At 40.0% G+C, this 16,858-nt stretch overlaps 1 protein-coding gene across 1 annotated transcript in view; it reads right to left on the bottom strand.

Annotated features, from left to right (window-relative positions):
• Window positions 1–1,947: 1,947 nt before the first annotated feature.
• Window positions 1,948–16,858, bottom strand: part of ACVR2B (activin A receptor type 2B) — a 105,799-nt gene continuing 90,888 nt past the window's right edge. Inside the window, exons 9-11 of the mRNA XM_063416450.1 lie at window positions 15,154–15,292; window positions 12,680–12,810; window positions 1,948–11,108 (exon numbers count right to left, since the gene is read on the bottom strand). Of these exons, the coding sequence (XP_063272520.1) occupies window positions 10,914–11,108; window positions 12,680–12,810; window positions 15,154–15,292 (465 nt within the window). The 3' untranslated portion in view covers window positions 1,948–10,913. The remainder of the gene's footprint in view (window positions 11,109–12,679; window positions 12,811–15,153; window positions 15,293–16,858) is intronic.

Genomic DNA, 16,858 nt, shown 5'->3' with positions numbered 1-16,858 from the left:
ACCCCCATAGCAGTGGAAAAATAAAGTGAATACCCTCGCGGGGACTACAAGGACTAATCTGCCCTCATCCAGCTTGGCTGGAGGCGACCATCCCGGACTCCAAGACAAAGGATCGCTGAGTCGTAGGATCATAGAATGGTTTGGGTCAGAAAGGACCTTTTAAGTCTTTAGCTGGAGAAGAAAAGCTCACCTCCCTTATAAGGAGAGACTGTGAGAGCTGGGTCTGTTCAGTCTAGAGAAGACTGGGAGAAAATCTCATTAATACATATAAATATCTCAAAGGTGGGTGCCAAGGGGGTCTCTTTTCAGTGATGCCCAGCAACTGGTTGAGGAGCAATGACCACACACTAAAACCCAAAGAAGTTTCACCGCAACATGAGGAAGAACTTCTTTACACTGAAAGTGCCAGAGCAGTGGAAAAGGGACATCACAGTTCTCCGTCTCTGGAGACATCCCAAACTCACCTGGACACATTCCTGTGTCACCTGCTCCAGGTGATGCTGCCTTGGCAGGAGGGTTGGACTGAGTCATCTCCAGAGGATCCTTCCATCCCAAACAATTCAGTGATTCTGTGATAGTCCAACCCCTTGGCAATAACCAGGGACATCTTCAACCAGGGTTGCTCAGAGCCCTGTCCAAGATGTCCTTGAATGTTTCCAGGGATGGGGCATCCACCACCTCTCTGGGCAACCTGTGCCAGTGCCTCACCAACCTCATTGTAAAATATTTCTTGATCTCTAATTTAAATCTATCCTCTTTTGGATTTAAACCATTCTCCTTTGTCCCATTGCAACAGACCCTGTTAAAAAGTTTGTCCTCGTCTTTCTTACAAATCCCCTTTAGGGACTGGAAGGTCACCAGACGTTCTCCCCAGAACTGTATTTCTCCAGGCTGAACAAGAAGATTGTGGTATGGGGTTGTCTTTAGTCGATATAAGGTGATGTTACACTGGGCTTCTTATCAGGAAAACCACCAGCCTGATTATTACTATTTTTCTCTCTAAAATGCCTGCTAATGTTCATATTTGCCTCATATCCATCCACACTCATTATTTTCAACCCAGCACCAAGCCAGGGGCAATTTTGTGAAAAAAAAGGATCAGTTCAGCAATGGAGAACACCAGAACACATGGCCACACCATGACTGTATTGCAGGCAGCTTTCCTGGAGAGGTCTGGCCATGCTTCAGTGTGTGGCTGAGGGCATCTTCTTACCTCATGTGAGGAATTACAGACCTCAGTGTGGTGCTATGAGTACAGGGAACTCAGGTTTGGGGCTTTTTTAATCTTTTTCCTGGTCAAGTTCCCCTGCCTTTGGCTTCTGGCAGTTGCAGCTACATTGCTGGACTGTCTTGATACAGCTTCACTTGCACATACTGCCCTGTGTGAACAGTTCTTTGCTAGGAGTGATAAGCAGCGTTACCACAGTGCTAGAAGAGGCAACACACTCAAAAGGGCAATTAAATAATAATAATTAATAATAATAATCATAGTAATAAAAAGACAGAGGTTGCCCAGAGATATTGTGGATGCCCTATTTCTAGAGGTGTTCAAGGCCAGGTTGGATGGGGCTTGGAGCAACCTGGTCTAGTGGAAGGTGTCCCTTAGCAGGGGAGTTGGAACTAGATGATCTTTAAAGTCTCTTCCAATGCAAACCATTCTATGATTCTGTGAATTTGAGATAACTCCCAGTTCTCTTTGGAACTGTTTGCAAGTGATGGGTCGTAGAGGCAGACCTCAACTATGCCTCTGCAAGGACTTTTTAGGGAATTTGGATAGCAGAAATGCCATTGAAACACCAAAATCATTCATCTACAAAGAAGGAAATCCTCCAGCTAGATGCCAAAGACAATAAAATAACCATGAGTTTTAATGTCACACCAATGAGGGAAACAGTTATTTGTAATTTACTGTTTATTTTCATATACAAAAAGATAAACTTGAAATAGTTCTTTCTAGGTTTTTTTCTTCCTATCTGTTGGGGTGTAGCTGCTTCACACAGGGCAAATACTACATTCATACTGGTTTATTCGGACACCCAGTGCAAAGCTGAAGCAGCAAAACTCCAACTTGGCAGATCTAATTTCAAACTTGAGACTCATTTCTAAAATACCACAGTAAAAAGGAACAAAGATCCACTGCAAATTCATGAACTATGATACAATGTTCTTTCCAAAATGTCTTCATTTCATAACTGGAATACAATGGATGTCTGCATTAGGCCATTTAATACATACATTTTATATATGTATACTTCTGCAGAATATATATATATAAAATGTACATATATAAAAAATCAGCACACTTCAATCCAAAAGGGGTTACAGCAACGAGCTTAACTCTCTATACTTTTTTCTTTAACAGGATACTTTAGTATAACTTTTGTTAACTCAGTAGTACAAGCTATCTCTGTTCTACATTTTTATAGCTACAAGAGTGAAATATAACCTACAACATTTACATTTCACATATCTTGGTATACAAACAGTACTTAGTGAATTTGAGCCAAGGACCAAAAGACTCTTTAAAAATTATTTCACCATCTGATAGAGCTTCCTGTAATTTACACTCAGTTTATTCTGCAATCTTCTAAATCATTTAATCTCATAGTTTGAGTTTAAATCCATTCCAACTGGAAATCCTGGAGAAACAGGTTACTGCAAACTCTTATGTATACTCTATATATACAAGTTAAGTAACACAGCGTAATAAGACTTAGCTATTTATCCTAAAACTGATATACACATATTTCACTACGCTAGACAAGTCTTAGGATTTTTATTTTATTTCTTTAAATAAAGCACAAATTTAGAAGTAGCTGGTAAAACTTACAATAGGATGGTTTTAAAATGACAAATGGTTAGGGTGAGATTTCTTCCTGCTGGTGCCAAAACATTTTCTTGTGAGTTTTTGTACTATGCTGTGTTGTTTAACTGTATGCATCTAATGTTACATGCAGAAAGCTCTTTCCACAAGAATTGACATCAAACTGTACTTAAGTCAACTTTACAGTACAAAATTTGTCAAACTTAAGGACGAATGTGAAAATATTAACAGGTGAAAGATCAGGCTTTCAACTCTATCATGAGAATCATGCAGAATTCATAAGCAGATAGTTTAAACAGATTTACAATGGCATTGTGCGGGCTTATGGCATAGAATTGAGGCCAAAAATGTTACTTAGTTTGCAGTAACCATCTCCTTTAATCCTCACCCACTATGAGATTGATTTTTGCATCATAGTTATTCCATTGGAAGGCCAGCAGCATTGCAAAATACCTCCTCCTGGGAGATTTTAGTACTTTGATTTACCAAAGATAATAATCCTCAACCATCAATAGCCGTAGAAACATTAGACAGTCAAGAAAAAAATGGGGAAAGGGAAATACCTTGTTCTCTTGTTTTAGTAACACTAAATTAATTACTATCCATTCATTAACAGTAATTAAATGAATTACTAATAATAGTAAATTAATTAGTGTTTGGACAGGAAAGCTACTATGTTGTCCAAGTAAAATACTAATGTATCAACTACATGCATACATTTTTTAAAAAAAACAGACATTTGGGAGGGGAACACATAAAAAAAAAAGTAATTTAAAAAATGGTCCAACTTTTAATTTTTCCTCCAAAATATGGCCTGAACATAATTCTCTTCAGCAAAGTACCATTAAGAAGTTGCTGTAGTTGAAGGTCTGATTTTATGAGTTGGTTCTTGGGAGTAGGTGTTTGGAAAACTAAAGGGCCAGACAGGTTCTTGATCTTGCCAACATATTTTTGTTATTTGCAAAGTTGCCAAGTCCACTTTCCAAAGCTATGAGATGTTCCAATCTCCTCCTCCTCTGTCATGGCTGGATTTTTTGTTTCGATTGTTTTCTGGAGTTTATTTTGGTGTTTTAACAGAGGTGGCAATGCAGAGATGCCAGTGACTACTGAATTAGGATTTTAATTGACTAGGATGGTTACTGGTTAAACTTCAGTAACTCAAAACACTGGAAAATTGAATGAATTATGGCCTTCCTTGTCACAAAAACAGAAGCTATGAAATTTTCCTAGAACATGTTTGAGTTTTGCAATACCAATATTATTGGAATGTTATAAACTGTGTTTTTGTTTGTTTTTTTTTTTTTAACAACTGGGAAGATTAAGAGGCTTCTGCTTCAAAATGGGCCAAAAATGCAGGAGTGGTGTTTCATTCCCATCATCTGCCCCATTAAAATACTGAAATAAAAGGCTAATTAAGGAAGCACTTTTCAGAAAACACTTTTTCTTTCTAGATATCCAGCATAATGCCATTATAGAGCTTCAGAAAAGCCCTTTTGGTTTCAATGTTGGAAAATAAGTTTTGCTTTTTTCCTTCAGTCCTTGGGGATCACTTTCCATTTACATATATATATCATATATCATATAGATACATGTATATATGTATATGATACATATATATAAACACCCATATAGAGCAAGATTCCTGTTTGTGTGTGGTACAATATTGTAGTATCAAGGAGAATCCAGATAGCAACACTGTTTAACATGAGGTTTGAGGTAATTGGTTCTTGAAATACCTGGATCACAGACTGCATCCAGAAATGACAGCTGGGCAATGAAAAGTGGGGGGTTTTTTCAGTCAGAAATAATAGCAATAATAAAACCAGTAAAAGAAAAAGAAAGCTTACAGCAGTTGCTTTTACATGGAAAAATAAAGGCACAACAGAATAGCATTACATTTCAGAACAGCTGGATGGACATAACACAAGTATGATCTCTTTCTGTGGAAGTGTCCTGACAAAAAAAGCACTGCTGCTTATTCCATAGGCTTCTACTTCAGTCAGGGAACTGAGCATCACCCTAAAATGAGTCAGGAAATAGGAATTCCTGTGTAAGTAAGGGACCAGGTGTGCTCAGAAAGTGTTCCAGGAACACACACACACACTCATGGTCACACAGGATTGGATGGAAATGCCCTCCCTGGTTTCCACAGGGCCAGGACTTCACCAGAACACAGCTGAGGGACTCGGTAATTGCAGGAGCCTGCTTGAATTAGTGAGCACTAATTGCAAAAGGCACACTGTGAAACCAGCTCCAAGGCAGTGCCATGTGTTGTTTGGTTTAAAGCTTTTTTCAGTACCTCTCACACACTGACACTGTGCTATTGTGGTTAAGAGGACTAAAAAGATTGGAGTGAATTTTAAGTCCAGTGGAAAATTAGGTTAACCTCCCCCTCATTTTTTTTTTCTTTAATACTTTTAGAATACCTTGGATTGTTACACAGTTTTGGGAAGCTCTTTCTCTTAGCAGGACTTTGGACATGACAGTGCTCCTTTTCTTTAGTGCCTCCAACACAGACTATTAAATCTGATTTTGGGAACACAGAGCACATATCTGTGTGTTCTGGTGAAGCCTGATTAGTTGTGTCACCTCAGAGAGAAGGAAATATCTAGGAACTGGTTTTATCAGGACTCCACTGGCCACAGCTCCTTACAGATCATATTGTCAGTGCAGCAGACACAGCTGCTATGAACAGATACGGCAGCGAGCGAGATCAGCCTGGCTATTTGGCCTCGGTAAACTTTTAACACCCTGACTTCACAACTCACTGCAGCACCACAGCAGATGCCAAAAGACACACTGCCCACACATGGATACTCGCATGAACACGTGAAAAAACTCCTCCCAGCTTAACTGAAGATGGCCATAGAAACGCAATAAGCATCTTTAGCAGAAGGGACGTGACATGCAAGATAACCTAAACATATACTCAGTGCCGTCCTCAAAGCATGTCCAAGTACATCCAAACTTGCTCCTCAAACTGTTTTCAGGCTACACTTGTTCTACCGTCTAGACTTTGATGTAGTGCACACTTAATTTAAACATTATATATATATTTCTTTATTTATTTGCTGTGCATACACAGACCTTTCTCCCTTTTCCCTGCAGAAACATATTAGACATTACAAAAATAATTTGTGGTATAAAAGAATTCTCACACAATGTAGAATTTTTGTTTGTACATGTAACTAAAATATATATATATTTTTCCAAAAGTAAAAAAGTCAAAATGTCCTTATTTACCTCTATTATATAGTCTATTTTATTTACAATGTTACCAAACAATATCCTGTATGTAAAAGCGACAAAAGTTTGTGGGACACTTCCTGCTTAGCAACTTCCCAAGAGGAGTGTGGCTTGAAGAGGACTGCAACAACAGCACTGTCACACCTTTTTACCCAGTACCTTCCTCTGCAGTACAAGTTCCTACCATGCTAAGTGAAACCAGACTTTTTCCCTGCAAAACAGGGCAAGCTCTGACAGTCTGCCTAGAAATTCGTACAAGAGGAATAAAACGTGTGTTCCCCTGTTCCGATGTTAAGGGGCGTCAGGATTCCTAATGGACAGACCTGACCCAGCCAGCCTGGAAATATCTGCTTCCACTGAAACCATTAAGTGAGAGCAGCAGGGAGTCAGGAGACCCAAGGAAAATGCAGGGGAGTTACTGGGGGGCACTCACAGACCTTCTCTTCAAAACAAAGACCTCGGCACTTCCATAGGTGTAACTGTCTAATGCATAAAGATATTCTGTAAGAGAATTTCAGCTGAAGAACGAGGCAGAATAAAAAGTGGGTCACTTCTGTCTTAAATAGAGATTTCTTAATGATCAGGACCAGCTAAAATCCTTAATCACAATGAACAGGCCTGGTACTACTTAACTGATGGTTAGGCTTGTTTATAGCCATCTCTTATAATATGCATGTACATTTCAATATAAGCCATACAAAATTTCCAGCCTTGCTGTACTAATGCAATTTCATCAGTGACTCACAGCTCTACCATCTCAAAAAAACACCCCAATTTTAGTTCCTGTGGTATTTCCAGTTTAAAAATGTGAACTCAGATTTTCTGCACCTAGGAAACCAGTGCAATGAATAAAAGGGAGTTCCACCAGAGAGATGGGGAATCCTGGCTCCTAAAGTCAAGCAGAATTTTTACTCAGGATATTCAGTGTTAATAGACATCTGAGAACTTCTTTACATGAGAGAGAAAGGCGACCAATAAAATTCTGCAGCCAACTTTTTAAAGAGCTGCTTTCTCTGAGTCTGAATAGGAAGTGAAATTTAGTGCTTGGGAAGTAGCATAAGAGGCATTGTCACTGTCATATTCAAAGGAGTATTAAAAAGGAAAAGAGCTGCAGTTGCTCATGACAGCTACACCTGTGGATGTGCCCAATTCCTGACTTGGAAAAACCCTCTGCAGTACCTAACAGAACCAAAATCATACTGTCAATGAGAGTTCAGATGGAGGTGAGGAAACTACTTACTTGACAGCTCAACTGTTGAAAGACCAACAAGTTAATCAGAGCTTGTCTTTGTTAATAAAATAAATAAATACCAATTTAAAAAACAGCTTTATCCAAATTGGTACAAATTAAGAGTTCAAGATTTCCTTCCATGCTGCAATAGCAAGACACACGTACCTACATACAGATAAAACTTGTTACCCAGCACACACCCAATTTGGAAATTCTTTTTCAAATCAGTTTCTGAATCCTGCTGACAAGATGATCTATAAGGAACCATTACTCCAGGAAGATGTAACACTTTACAATCAACATTCGGTCAAGGTTTGTACGGTCGTGCAGTTCCCCGCAGTAAGATAAGCTACATGTGAGAATTTGTGTTTATGCTTTCTCAAAAGAGAAGATTTCAGACACTGTTTAATAGGCTATTAAAATAATATGGCACTTTCAATAAATACTTTAAAGCTTCTTAAAGAAATCAGGATAAAAAAGCAACTGCTGTAATGAGCCTGTTTTAGCTATAATACATAATGCTGAAGGAAAAAATCCAGAAGAGCAAACAGATATTAACAGTTAAAAGACAGTACAGCTTTTTTCTTTCTGCAGCAATAGGAACTGGCTCCCATTCCCAGGGAAAAGGGAGCGAGCCCACCCCAAAACAAATATTCACTCAATCTTAACTGCTCTACGCTCCACCCCAACCCTTACATCACTTCACTTCTAAAACATAGTCACATTTTCATATAAATCTCAGTGCAGAAATGTATTAAAACATGAAAAATACTGATCCTGCCAACATTTACAACCACACTTAACATTAAGTGAGTGCCTAATGTCATGACACCAGAAGAGCTACCTACACCCTCAATGCTAAGCATAGGTACGTTGCAGCATCAGGCCCAAAGGCCGCCAGAGACATCGGCTGGGTCACAATGGTATCGTTCTGTCTGGTTTTGTCAAGGTTTTCTCAACAGAAGCACATCAAGAAACAGAAACTCTCAAACCTACACACGGAAACACAGTTACATGTGTGTACACACTAATATGCAATATACATTCAGTAACTTGAAAGAATAGGTTAAGACTTTATTCAGATAGACAAATTAAGGCAATTCTCTTAATGTCTCTTCAAGATAAAGGACCATGTCCTCATTTGTGACCTCTAGGTTTTAAAGCTATACTTTTCAAGAAATATATTTAATTTTTTTTTTAATATTTTCTCCAATTAGTTTTGTTTGCTTAATAAATTACATCTGTGCAAGAGTGCACACTAATAATTTGGCAGTGAAGAGAAGTCCAATTCATTTGTATATAATACAGACTTTTTACATTTCCATTACAGGGTGATTAGTTTAGGACTACATTTTGGCTTAACAGAAAGAAAAATTTAGAAGATCTGGCCATCCAATGGACATAACTTTGTCAGTCTAGCAAGATACAGAATTCATGTTATATTCAAAGAAAAAGAAAAAGAAAAAGAAAAAGAAAAAGAAAAAGAAAAAGAAAAAGAAAAAGAAAAAGAAAAAGAAAAAGAAAAAGAAAAAGAAAAAGAAAAAGAAAAAGAAAAAGAAAAAGAAAAAGAAAAAGAAAAAGAAAAAGAAAAAGAAAAAGAAAAAGAAAAAGAAAAAGAAAAAGAAAAAGAAAAAGAAGTACTGTCCTTTCACTAAAACAGACAAAAAAAAAAAAAAAAAAACAAAACCACAGAATGGAAACAGCCTTCACAAATAAGAGTGAATAATGCCCAGGTACCTTATATAGGCAGTTATTCTACAACTGTATACAGTTATTTACAATGGTGCTTTATTAAACAAAACAACAAAAAAATGGTAGCACTTCCTAAAAGATTTTGGAACTTTTTTTCATTTTTTTCTTTTTTTAAAACTCCCTTGTCATAAAAGCCAACTTACATTAAAATATACTTACTACAAGACAACACAACTAACAAAATATATAATAAAACTCATACAAGTAGAAAATTTTGAGGTATTTCTGGTTTGAGGTGGTCTGTGGTCATGAAGTTTTTAATTTTTTTTTTTCAGTTTAAACCTCGGAAGCCACGTAACGTGTGTGTGTATGTTTTGTGTTTGGTTGTTTTTGTTTTTTTTTTTAAGTTTTTTATTTTTTTAAACATTGCATGTTTTGCAAATTAAAAAAATATTTCAATGTTGAATCAGCAGCATTAGGAACATTCACTGACTAGAGCGAGTTTATGGCATAATAAGAGTAACGGTATTTTTGAATATGCACCACTTTAAGACAAAAGAGTTTCATCACAGAGTAAGGAGAAAGCAGCGCCAAAGAAACCAGTGGGAGAGGTGCTGTGGGCATCACTGCTGAGCTGCCTCAGCTCCCTGCAGCCACGCAGCTCTCAGGCTTTTCAGATGCTACAGGAGCCAGATGCCACCATTCACTCCCCCAGTCCCAAATTAGGAAAGAAAAAATAAATATATACCCATTTTTCACCCTTTTCCTCTTTCCACCATCTGCACCATTAGCTGAGAGATGATCAACCCAAGGCCAAATTTTCTCATCTGACTCACACTTAAAACGAGATGCAAAAATTTTCTCATCTTCCAGTATTTTACTAAAGTGCTTCTGAAATCACTTTCCCACCTGTCCTGATGACATTGCTTTAAAAGTATCCTTCCTACTACTACCTGGAATTGAAAAATAAAAGTTACAGTCCTGCTTTGTTCTTTTACTGCCCAAACCCAGACTCTGGAGGAAGAAACAAGTGCTTGTCTTCCACCCACGGCCTCTTTAACTCTGCTTTCTCCATACGCTGCAGCCGTAAATACTCTGCCCAGAAATGTCCTTCCCTCCTCTAATGGTTACCTGAGAAGTAGCTCCATAGCAAATGATGTTTCCCCAAATGCTGCCAAGTCCAACGTCACTCTGCCCACCCCTATTCTACGCTCCCCCCTTCAATTATACCATCAAGAATTAACATTCTCTGCCCAGTTACTTTTTTTTTCCCATGTTACAATGACACCCGTTAGATCCGTAAAAGACACATCTGCTGTTTTTTTCTGAAGCTCACTTCCAAAAAAATTAAAAAAAAATAAAAAAGAAACTGAACCCAAAACCAAAATGGGGAAAAATGCTTTAGAGGAAGGTGTATTCTTTACATAACAGTCTTAAGTTTCCTCCACAGTTTGCAGCATTGCGTTTTCGAAGGTGGTAGGTGGTTTTCCTTTATGTCACATAAGCTTTATGTCACAGATGCTCTGCTCAGAAGACAGACTGATAAAGAGAAACCCAGAAAACTGAATAAAATAAAAACAACTGAAGTGAGTTTGTTGAGGTTCTGAGGTACCTGCACCTTTTCTGCATTCATTAGTCGGCACCTGAATGCTTGCTGAAATGTCCATTTCTTTTAATACAGTAGAGCAATGTGCTGGTAAAATTGATCCAATCCAAAAAAAATAATAATAATAATAATAACAATAACAATAAAAAGTCAAGATAAAATAGCAGCTGCATTCATGGGTTTGTTGAATTTTTGTGATTTTTTTTTTGTACTTTTTTTTTTCAACTCTTTTTCCTTGTTGTTTTTTTTGTTTCTTTGTTTGTTTTTTCAATCCGCTGAGTCTGGAAAGACAAAAGTGAACCAGGACCCAGGACTCAGATACTAGACTCTTTGGGTGGCAAGTCCACGTTGGTGACGGACGTCACGATGGAGACGAGGCAGTCCGAGGTAGTGCCGTTGACGGATTTGCGGATCTGCGCGATGCGCTCCTCGACGCAGCCCGCCGAGAGCCGCGCCTCCGCGTCGTGGTCCCAGCACTCTTCGATGGTCACGCAGAGCTGCGCCAGGCCCTGCGGACAGCAACGGGGAGAGAACACCTTCAGCAACGTCACCTGCTCTGGGCGACACCAAAATGATTTTTGCTTCTGTGTTTCTTTCATATACGTTCGTAGCTCTGTCGGCTACTGCTGTACAGTTATATAGTTTCTTGCTAGCTCCAGTACTTCTCCTACCCTGCTAGGCAGAAAGACAAAACACACTCCAAAAGCTCCTATCCTATCTTGTGTTTTCCTAGGAACCAAGGACAAGCTACCCTCCCAACACACCTTCTCATAAACAAAGTACAGTTGGTACCAATGGGGCTCCAGAAAAGGTTGAACCAAAAAGTTTGAACCAAGAACTACCTCATCAGCTTTGTTTCTAATTGGGGATTCTTGTCAATTATGCTAATCTGCTAAACTTATAAAACTCTATTTGCCCTATGTGGGGTGGGCATTTTTCCATATCTGCCCCTGGAACCCTCCAATTAAAGACCAGTTTCTATTACCTCCTATACTAATATTGTCTCTATACTAAAATCTGTTGTTTCTTTTCTGTATCTTTAAGGCACCACCTTGTCAGAGGGTGGAGAGGTCCATTCAACACAGCCAATGCTCTAAAAAACCCCTACAAGTATTTTTTCCACAGTACGCCAATTACCATGAGATAAACTTCAAAAATTACTTTAAATATGTGTTTCCACGGGTTTTTTAAGAGTCTGCTTTCTAAGGCTTGGTCGCATTGAGCCCCAAAAGTGTTTTTTTTAATATCAAAAAAAATCCCAAGATTCAGCAGTTGAAGCTTTAAAACACAACAAGTATTAAGATTCCCATGATGAAACTGTCGAGAGCTGGCAGCACTGTATCAGTTACTCTGAAACCATTTGCTTTGTTTGCAATCACTTCTCTCGATATCCCCAGAAAAACCTGAATTCAACAGTGCTTGAAGAACACAGCTCTTATTTGAACTCTTATTTGAAGTGGAACATTCATCTTTTTTTACAATCCACAGCTCTCCCTAACTTCTGGGAAATGAGTTAATACACCTGAGTCTAGCCAAATCTGTAGCAGTTTGGGCAAAATAGAGGCATTTGACTTCTTACTGAAGCCCAGTGAGATGTCATCATCTCTCATCTTCCTGATCTAAGAAAAATCAGCTCTTTTATTAAAAACGTGAGCCTGAAATGCACTACCTCTGGGAAACCCACGCTGCATTTTTCTTCATTGTCTGCTTGCTTTCACATCTAATTAATTTTTCCTCCATAAACTGCTCCAAGTCTTGCATGGTATCTAGCTTGTGTGGAGCGTGTCTCCAATGGTATGGATCATTTTCTTTCTCTTAATGAAAGGACTTTATTTTCCTTTCTTTCACCATATTGAAGGAGCCCTACTAAAGCACCACACACTCCACATTCAGCATGAGCTGATTATTCAGCTTGTTTAGTCTCTAAAAACAAGAGGTAAAAAGAAAATGGAGCACAAAGGTGTTGATAAACCCCTCATTCCCCAGAGCTGACTCTGTCTAACACTGGGTATGCATAACCACATCCCTCATTCCCATCACACAGGAAAACATTTTCCACTGTTAACCAGGAGGGACATACGGGATGTTTTAGCCAGTGATCCTTGAACACGGGGCGCATCTTCTTGTGAACCACCACTTCTTGCAGGTCCTCAAGGGATGGGTGCTGACCTATTTCTTCTTCAAAAGGCAGCATGTATTCATCCACTGGACCTACAGTGCACACAGAGAATCAGGTTAGGGTAGAAGTGGCCTCTGCAGAGCCACGGTGTCCCCATGCCTGAGTGAGCTGCAGCTCCGGAGCAACCTCACCCCACTGCAACAAAGCCTGACGCTCACATGTCACTGCAGACAAGTGTGATTTACACTCCTCCTGCACAATGGTCTTTGCTGTCCCTGCTGCTTGTCTGGCCATGCATTTTCCACCTCTTTGAGTTACAAATCCAAACCCTCAGCCAGGCCTCCGGATCCCACCGTTTCCTTGAGGAAGTTTGCCAGGTAATCCATGATTTATTTTAGTATAATGAGCAAATTAACCCATCCTCCTCACATTTTAACACAACAATTCAACACACAATAACCTAGAGAAAGATTTCAGCATGAACACAATTTCATTTTAGCACTGACTAGCAAGGTCAAGCATATACAACACTTATAATTTCTTGCTTTGTGATCTGGTTTGTTCATAGGTTTGAGTCAGCCCTGACACACTGCAGCTGGACACACTTATCCCAAGTACCAGCGTCTAAGAGCAAAATGATTTCTGAACGCTTTAGTTATACCAGTTATGGCTGTGAACTGCCCAGGGCCACGGGAATGAGACAACTGTTAAGAGTATCAGTGCAGACGCTGGATGATAGCAATAACTTCTGCTTATTGAAACATCATTTGGCTTTTGGTAATGCTCAGATGCTCTTTCAGAAAGAGCAGCCCAGCTTAACTGATGGGCTTCTCAAGGGTGCTCCACAGCATCACTTACAAACCAGTTTCTCAGTAGCAAAAAATGACCTTCTATAGAGCAGAGATACTTCAAGAGAGTCTTTCAGACTAAAATTAAAGAGCTGACCACTTCATCTGGTCATGAATTGTGACACCAACAACACTATGTTTAGGTGCTCTAAAGAATGAAATCACTAAAGCAGCTTATTGTTATTATTGTTTACTCGGTGGCAGTCACTAAACCAGACTGAAATACTTGCTCCAATGTATGGCACAGGGTCACTTACAACTTTCTTCTTCCTCCTAAAGGAACCTAGCCTGTGAAGAGCTGCACTGGTGATCTGCAAGCTAAATGTGCTGTTTACACAACATCACTTCTGAGCTGGAAGTGCAGATGAGGCTCAGTGTAACTCCCCCTCATCCCAAAGAAAACCTTCCCTCTGACTCAGTGGTGCTGTGTGTGGCACCTGGGGTATCTCAGCTGCCTGAACTGGCAGGAGATCACAGACATGACAGGAAAAATGAAAGTGGATATTTGGGGCACCTCAACACAGAAGGGCAATTCTTCCATGAGTGATCTGTGGATCACAGTTTTACCCTACTGTGCTCCCTGCTCCTCCAGCACTTTACTTCATTAGACTGTACCTTTCTGAAGATGAGACCTTCTCTTACCACACACTTATGGGAGGCATTTTAATTATAATCATGCTCCTCAGTCCTACTGTAATGCTAACAAAACCATTTCAAGTCTAGGTGCTGTTCTTTTATGAACTTGATATTCAGTTCAGAGGACCCATATCTATACAAGAATAAGGAAGCTGGAGGAAGCAGCCTTGGAACTACTACAGTGACATTACTGCTCTCCTGTCCTGCACAGGGCAAGGGTCACCAAAGGACAGATGTGCTGACTGGACAGAAAAGATGCCCCAATTTGCAGTGTTATTTTAGGATAACAAAAAAAGGAGAAAGGAGACACCATGGAGTTCATACTTTTAGATCCTTCAGGAGAAAGTGAGATCCTCCAAAGTTGTAAATGGAACAATAAACCTAGCCCACTGCTGAGAGAGGGCTTGATTAGCAAAAGTCAAAGATCAACAACTAATGACTCATAGTGGAAAGCAGGGAAATGGGCTTGCTGACCCATGAGGGTCCTTCCAGCCCTGTGCTCCTGCTATTTCACTAGGGTGCTTTCCATTCAGGCTACCCCACTGCCCTGCATAAGCGAGTGACAGCCAAGCTGGCTCTTCTCAGGAGTCCAAGGCATGCCCTGGTCACAGGCAGGAATGTAGAGTGCTGCTGAGAGCAGCACAGAGCAGGCTCAGGAGCAAAGGACACCCATCCTGTAGGAATCACCTTCTCCCTCTGAATTCTCAGAAATTTGCAAGGCAACTAACTCAGTAAAAAGAACTTTGAGACTTGAGCACTTACAAAGGTTATTATCTACAGAGAGCAACACCTTATGTTAAAAAACAAAGGAAAAATCAGGCTAGCTGCTTTTAATAAAAATACGCCATTAATCATTATTTGTTTTTTAAACAGAGACAGATCCATTCTGTGGACAACAAAACCACACTGAAACAGAGCCCTCCCCAAGGAAGAGAGGATCTTTATTCTTACCATCAACTGCTCTACATCTGGAGACTAGCTCCCACAACACCAGTCCCATTGCATACATGTCTATCCTCAGGAAGGCGTCTCGTTGGAAGTTGATTGCTCCCTCCAACACCTCGGGAGCCATGTACCTCCTTGTTCCCACCTACAGAGAAAAAACACAGCTCAGGTTCCACTGCATTTGGGCCCTCAGCCTCTGCAGGTTGGAGGTGAGTGACAGCTGGTTTCATTAGCCTGGAGGCCACTGTTGCAAAGGTGCACCTCGCTGGAAAAACAAGCAAAGGGGAGCGGTTCCTTCTGACACTGCTTCTCATTAAGATCACTCGAGTCCAGATAAGCTACATGAGGAAGCCAAAGTGCAAGGCTGCATGTGTGATACTCATTCAGTTCACACTGCAGGTCTGCATCCCGCTGCCTGCTGCTTTGGCAGCACACCCTGCATGAGAAAATGCTGTCTCTGGAGACACACAGAACACCCTGAGGTCAAGTCTGACTTGGTTATCCTAAAGCTCAATCCTCTTTCACTCACACAAAAAAACCCCAACAAAAACCTCCAAATCCAAACAAACAACCCCCCACACTCTGATAAACAAAAACACGATCAAAAAAAGAGAAGAGAAAAAATTGTATATCCTGGAATGGTAGGAAAAGGAGTTGGTTTGACAGTCCTGGATAAAACAAGCATCTCTTGCATCCACAGAAGCAGTAAAACATGAACCCTGGCTTTCCATGGTTTGGAGAAGACCTCTTGTTTTGAGGGAATTCGGTTCTCATTATGGTGCCTCCATTGATATGTTTAATATAGCTCATAATGTAGGTGACTAGACAGGACAGCAAGGGAAAAAGCACCTCTCTTAGGAATTGAAACACATTTAATAATTTCCTTTAGGGAAATTCTCATCTCTTCTTGCTGTTAGCTGAGGCAGTGGGGACAGAGTGAAGCCAGGATATGGAAACATGTGCAAAATACTGGAAAAGTCAAAAAAAAGGTGACAAAAGTGAGGAAAGCTGAGTAAGGCTAACCCAGAACAGTGTTCATTCCTTCTGAGAGAAAGGTAAAAAAGGGAGACTACATTGAAGGTGGGAATTCAGAAGGTTCTGGAGCTGCAAGGAGGGGGATGATGGACTTGCTGTCCTGGCATGAGAGCAGAATGAGGGGCTGCTTGCTGCACCACTAAGGCAGAAAATTTGGAACCCATAAAACTGTAGTATATTGTTTACACAGTGCACAGCCAGCTGTGCCAAAGGTCACCCAAGCAGCCAGCCTGCCTGAATTCTTAAAATGAAATCAATAATTTTAGGATTATTAATATTTGTATTGTGGTAACAGTATTAATATTTAGGAGCTTTAATATTTGTGTTATGGCCTAGAGAAGTGGTATGTGCAGCAGACTCCAAAACTAAACACTTCTAAGATACAGCTGGACTGTCTTGCCATGCTTTGATCAAGAATGGTTGGACCAGATGATCCTTGAAGTCCCTCTCATCATGGTATTCTGTGGTTCTGGGGATATTTGTTACCAAAACAATAAAGAGACAATGAGCCCTGTGTCTGAAGGAGGAAGCCACCAGACCCTAGGGCTGGGGGAACCTTATCTGCACAACAATCAGAAGGGTTTGAGCACCCTCCCCACTCACCCAGATTAAGGCAGCTCCCAGAATTTATATCCAAACACAAATTTTTATGGAAAAAATACATATCTCAAAGAGA

The sequence above is a fragment of the Prinia subflava genome, chromosome 1 (genome assembly GCF_021018805.1).
Source record: "Prinia subflava isolate CZ2003 ecotype Zambia chromosome 1, Cam_Psub_1.2, whole genome shotgun sequence".
Classification (NCBI taxonomy): domain Eukaryota; kingdom Metazoa; phylum Chordata; class Aves; order Passeriformes; family Cisticolidae; genus Prinia; species Prinia subflava.
This window is presented reverse-complemented; position numbering and strand designations above follow the sequence as displayed.